This window comes from Falco punctatus (assembly GCF_963210335.1).
Source record: "Falco punctatus genome assembly, chromosome: 6".
Classification (NCBI taxonomy): Eukaryota; Metazoa; Chordata; class Aves; order Falconiformes; family Falconidae; genus Falco; species Falco punctatus.
In genome coordinates this window covers 25,320,254-25,326,257 of record NC_137585.1, presented here as the reverse complement: position 1 = coordinate 25,326,257, position 6,004 = coordinate 25,320,254, and the positions used below count along the sequence as shown (strand labels likewise).

General features: G+C 53.2%; 1 protein-coding gene across 9 annotated transcripts in view; it reads right to left on the bottom strand.

The window, feature by feature from the left end:
* Positions 1 to 874: 874 nt before the first annotated feature.
* Positions 875 to 6,004, bottom strand: part of WASHC1 (WASH complex subunit 1) — a 46,788-nt gene continuing 41,658 nt past the window's right edge. For all 9 annotated transcript variants that reach the window (XM_080393531.1, XM_080393527.1, XM_080393530.1 and 6 more), the window contains 6 exons: positions 5,403 to 5,538; positions 4,080 to 4,284; positions 3,422 to 3,586; positions 2,910 to 3,068; positions 2,202 to 2,270; positions 875 to 1,646 (listed from right to left, as the gene is read on the bottom strand). In XM_080393531.1, the coding sequence (XP_080249657.1) occupies positions 1,495 to 1,646; positions 2,202 to 2,270; positions 2,910 to 3,068; positions 3,422 to 3,586; positions 4,080 to 4,284; positions 5,403 to 5,538 (886 nt within the window). In that variant the 3' untranslated portion in view covers positions 875 to 1,494. The remainder of the gene's footprint in view (positions 1,647 to 2,201; positions 2,271 to 2,909; positions 3,069 to 3,421; positions 3,587 to 4,079; positions 4,285 to 5,402; positions 5,539 to 6,004) is intronic.

Sequence of the window (6,004 nt, the reverse complement as noted above, 5' to 3'; positions counted from 1 at the left end):
GAGTATCATTATTTTGACTGAACACATCTGCCTTTTCCCATCCCAACGGAAATGTAGAGCTTTCCATAGGGTTTGTGTCATGTTGGAATTAGACAGTCAGACTGGCAAGACATGGGGCAACTCTAGGTAATATTTCTTGTCCCCTTCTTTCTGACTTGCCTCAAGCAGTCAACAGATTGAAGGGAGAGGTTTGTTCTTTCAAGGGTAATAAAGATACGGCCATAATACGGCACAGCGCTTCTCCTTTGAACAGTGTTTAACACAGGATTGCTCTGCTCTTTTTACTGCCTAGGTTTTTTAATTCGAAGTAACTTTCTGTGGAAAATAGTAAGTAAAAGTTTGGGTTTCTAAAGTGTAACCTTCCTGGGCTTCTTTCCTGGGTTGTGGGTCAGTGCTGGAGGGCAGCAATAACCAGGACAGCTCTGTAATCCCACAGCTGTCCTCAGCACTTTCTGGCATCCTGAGCAAGCCTCTTTCCAGGAGCTTCGTTTGCCTCCTTGCCAGTTTCAGCAGCTGGATGCTAACTCTCAAGGCTCTTCACAATGAAGAAAGCGCTTATAATTAGACACAAAGCTGGTGCCTGCTCCCTATTGTTAATTAGCCCCACAGGGAAAGAAGCAGCTGCTTCTGAGAAACTTGGTGAGTCTCCTGCCCCTTCAGTGGGTGCAGACCCCACTGTCTGGCACAAGCTCTGCCTTCAGCCGTGGGCAGCGCCTGCTTGTAACAGCTGATGCCCTGCAGCCCTGCAGCAGCTGGTGGTGCTGGGATGTAAGGCTAGCCCCTGCCGGAGATGAGAATGGACAGCTGGGCTTTCCCTTAATGCACTCGTAATTGAGCATGCTTCCTGCTTTTACGAAAGTGAAGGCTGCAAGGACCTGCTTCCTTCAACTTTATTGAAATTCTTCTGACAGCAACAGGCAAAGAATTACCATAAGCCAGGTAGAGAAAGAAACCACTGAGTGCAGAGGCACCAGGAATTAGACCTCTGTGAAGGGACGGACACACACACACACACACGTTCTCTCTTCTAGCAACAACCAAGCAAACAGGAGCTTCAGCACAGAGACAAATCGGGCAAGGGCTGTTTGCCTGCAAGAGATGCTTTTGCAGTCATCACCAGTCACATAGGAAAAACTGAGGGCCCTTTAAATCAGGAGCAATGCTAGTTCTGATCCTCTGAAGCACAGGCTGCCCCACTGCCTGCCAGCTGAGGCAGGATTTATTGCACCAGCATGAGCCACAGCAGTATTTGAGGTGGAATGCAGTAGCATTTAGGGTGGAGAACAGCACAGAGCAGAACAGAAACCCTCATTGGTAACTAGAACTTCAGCAGCAGTTGGCTCCTGTTGTTCCTGCTTCTCTTCAAAAAGAAACTACAGGATCCCCGTGCCATGCCAGTACCCACCCTCTCAAGGGTACTGCTGCAGGCTGGTGTCTCTCAAAGGTGCTTATTTCAAGAGCCCTGGGATTCACACTGATGCTCAACTGACCTCTCTATGACTCCCAGTCATCCTCATCCTCCTCACCCGCAGGCTGCTGTGGGGGTGGGAGGGGTGGTATTGAGTCTGACATACGAGCAAAGGCACCAGCTGGACTTCCAGGAGCATCAGGATTTCCAGAGGCTCCTGGCCCTTTTCCTGAAATACCTGTGAGGGAAGGGAAATCAACAGTGAGTGACACTGGGGGCTAGAGAACACAGACACTTAGCAGAGGGGAGGGGGAAAACTGCACCTTGTACTCCAGCTCCCAGCACCCAGGTGACAGGCAACGTGCTTAAATGCTGCCACAACCCTACCTCATGGGCTCATTTAACTAAAGCTCCACCGGAGCAAGTCCATGCCCTCCTCTGCCAGGTGCCGAAGGGGGACACTGGCCCTAAGTGTCCCAGGTACCTGCTAAGGCCTCAGGGCAACTCGGGTCCCCCACAGATGAGGGGCCAAGCTGCCCCAGCACTGAATTAAGACACTGCTGTCCCTTCCTCACAGGTAGCTTTCAGAGTCCATCCTCTGCCTCAGACACAGCCTCCCCCTGTGCCTCCAGCTGGACTTGAGGCAGAGATTCCTCTGCTCACCCTCTGTAAAGACACTCGGGGAAGTGTCTCTGTTCCTGTTTCTAGGGCTATGGCTGATACAACGGTGATGCCAGAAAGTGCTCTCCCTCTTGCCTAGGTGGAAGGAGCAGCCCACCCTGCAGGACAGTACCTTTGCGCCTCAGCACCAGTTTGTTGAAGAGGTCTGACATCAAATCTCCACCTTGTCCTGTAGCTCTCACTGAAACAGAGCAAAACAAGTCAGACAAGAAGAAGCATCAGTCTGAACTTAGCAATACAGTGAAAGCATTCTCCTGCAATACTACCTTCAGTTTAAAGACAACCCCAAACTTCTAATCTTGTATCATACCCCTAATCTTTCCCACTATAGTCCAGTTTCAGGTCAGGAAAACACCAGGCACCGCAGGGTAACCGCATCTTCTGGGGAGATCCAAGAGCAGAATTCCTTGAGGGGCAAGAGGGACTAGGCATTTGCAGTCTCATGCTGCTGAACCAGCTCATCAATCCCTCCCCCCCGCAGCTACCAAACTGGCTCGGCCCTGTCCCTTTTGGCCCCAGGGTTTTTCTTTGTGTGTCTGCCCCCATGCAGCACACGTGAAACTTCTACCTGTGCCCTGAGACAAAGCGGGTCTCCATCAAGAACATGAATGCTCTTCTGGCCGCTGGGGTTTAGCAAATTCACAGAGCTTTGGCTGAATGGGAAACACCCGAGACCCACACCAGCCTGTGAGGAGGGACAACACCTTTCTGCTCTGTATGTCCACTGTGCTCCTGGCTTGCCCGTCTGCCCCCAGACCCACACCTCCCCAGCCTGGGACAGAGAGAAAGGAAGATCAGTTCTGCTGAAGAGCCTCAGCACCTTGTTCTTGTTCCTTCTGCTTCTTCTTCTCCAGCTTCCTCTCCTTGACACTGCGGAGGTTGGCCTTGCCAATGCCACCAGCCTGGCGGATAGACTCCAGGAGACTGGCACGCCCAGTAGAGGGGTTCACAACCTCCTTCGGGGCTCCCTGGACTGAAGCTGCAGGGACAGGAAGGACAGGCAGCAGCAGCCATAGGTCAGTGCACCAGCTACAGGCCCAGCCAAATCCCTGTGGAAAGGGCTGCTCCGATACCCCGCCAGCGCCTGCTCAGGTGAGCCAGGCCCAGGCACCTCTCGGTGATGGGCTTACACTCAGCCCAGCCAGCAAAAGCCCTGCCAAGGGGGAGCTGAAGGCTTGCAGCTCCCAGGCAGGCAGAGGCAGCTTCCCCTCCCACCGCAGCCTCCCTGCTCTGCCGAGAGGCTGGGAAACCACAGGGAACCAACCGAGGACATGGGCTGAAGCCAAGGAGTCAGATTCTGCTGGTGAAGCTGTGGAGATGCCCAGCCCTTACCTGCAGGCACTGCACTGCTGCTGTCCTCGCTTGCTGTCTGGGCTGGCTCAGAGAGGGCTGTGGGCTGGGGCAGGGGCGGTGGTGGCGGCACAGTGGTTGGCATAACAGGAGGCGGTGGTGGAGGCGGTGGTGGAGGAGGGGGCAGTAGCTCAGCATCTTGAAGGTCTGAAAGATGAAAGAAGTTGCATCTGAAGAGTCCCAGAGGACTGCACACTGACAGCTTCAGCTCAGAGCTCCGCATGCCACAGTGGCAACAGATCAGAGTCCTCAGCACACACCGTGCAGCAGAGCACTCCCACCCTGTGCAGCATCTCTTAACAGCAGGCAGGGCCAAGGCAGTTTGAGACTCCCCTACTCTGCCCTCCTCAGCTGCATCCCACTTGCACAAGGGCATCCCACCAGGCTGCCATGAGGCCAGTTCCCGCACAGCACGCTCTCTCACCCCTAGCCATGCAGAAGGTGAGGGATGTAAGGGGCCCAGGAAGTCTGGCCAGTTCTTGAGCAGGTTGCAGCTTTGACTTGGGCCCAAGCACAAGCCACAGGTATCTCCAACATCCATCACAAAATCTCTGCCAAGGGACTTTCTGCCTTGTCTCCACCTTCTAGCAAGCCCTGCCTTCCTCTTTCACAGTGTCCTGGGATCAGGAATTGGAAATACCTGGTTGCAAAGGCTCCGCCAACTCAGTGTTGAAAGTGGGCAGCTCTGGAATAGCACTGCTAGGGGCAGACGGTGCGATGCCGGGGCCCAGATCAGCACTGTACATGAGATCTGCAGCAATGCCAGGTAGGTCTGGCAGGTAGGATGGCACATCAATTTCGGGGACCTGGCCCAGATCTGGCACGTAGAAGTAATTTTCAGCTACCTAAAAGAAACCCAAACCAAAAAGATAAGGCAGTGACTATGCACTTGCTTTCCCTTGCGGCAAACAGGGGCACTGCAGGCAACAGCCTGGGTGGCAGTCACAGCTCGGCTTGTGTACCTTGGCACAGTGGCTGCTCATCAGCTAGCCCTAAAACTGTGCTCTTGTCCTGTGGCAGCTCCTCATATGCAGAGGCCATCTCCTGCAGGCCAGGCTCAGAAAAGGCAGGCTGCAGAAGGAGGAAGAGCTGCAGGACTCATTCTCGTTTCTTGCAGGTGGGCTCTCTTCTCCTGAACATCTCATGCAACCACCTTTTAGAGCCTACATAAGCCTGCCCCTTCTCCTCCAGAAAAGAATGGTGCCTGAACAGTTTCTGAGATTAAGACGCAGGAGAAGCACAAGCAAGTAGTTACGGAGGTTTGGTTTTGTGTTTAACACACTGGCAAAACAGTACTGAAGGTGCACTGTGAATAAAGGAGTGAGTTTGTTTGCTGTATACCCTGCTATCTTCTCTGGTCCAACAGGATGAACAAATGGCTTCCAGGCTCCTTTCCCCAGCCCCAAACCACACATTCAACCACGCACCAGCAAAGCTCCAGGTATGGCCTCTAAAAGATGTCGAGTACAAGACCAGCCATGTGCTGGGGCAGCTGGGTTGGTGCACTGCCTGCCCCATGCCCACGTTAAGCACAAACCCTTCACTCAGGCTGGCTGGCCCTTCTGTTTGCACCAGCAGGCATGACGGATCAGACCCCCTCCCAGGCACCTTCTAGCAGTGGTACCTCACCCTCAGACTCCTCTTGAGGCTCAGGAGTTAGCACAAGAGGGCTGATCAGGTGATGGAGCCTCCAAACAACTCCTCTACAGCCCTGATGTCAAGCAGCAAGGCGAATCAGTATCACATTTCTCACACCACTCAGCAAACGCTTGAGCAGAAAAACCTGCCAAGCTTGAGGGTTTTGTCTCACCCATCAAACTCACACCGAGACTTCAAGCACAAAACCAGGCAAGGTCCTTCTGATAAGTGAGATGATATTCTACAATCCCATGAGTTGCAGGAGCCTCTCCACCCTACAGGAGCCCTCTCCTCTCAGAACCGAGTGCAATCCTCTGCATCTCACCTGTCGGTCCAGCTGTCCCCTTTTGGTGATGGAAAGAGGAGCATCAAAGAGCTTCTCTTCTGTCTCTGTTTCCAGAGCAACATGGGTTTTGGTCACTGCTCCAGCCAGAGGATCCAGGAAAACATACTTCTTGTACCTAAGGGTAGAGGACGAGTATTTCAGTGATGCCACCTCGAGAGCCAAGGCCAGAAGAAAGAGTGTACCCAAGAAGGCCTTGGAGGTGGAGACCTCCTGACTCACGAAAGTGGAACATGTTGGGCTTTGCAGTTTCTGTCTTTTAGCCCCATTTTCCTGCATTTCCTTCCATAACCAGGAGGCAATCAACTCCCCATCCTGCCAGTGCAGCCTCCACATCCATCCTAAAACAAAGCCCCACTGCACTGCCATCATTACCAAGCTCTCCCTACCACCTGGCCTGAAACCGGCCTACAGCCTGCAGCAGGACACCAGTCTTTCCTGGTGACTTGTCACTCAAGGTCCAGGAGGAAAGCAAGTGGAAATAGTCAATGGCTCAGGAGAAGAAAGAAAAGGTTCAGCGGCTGAAAGCTCAAGAAGGGCTTAAAGAAGCTCTTCAATATGAGCAGAAGGAGGAACCAGGAGGC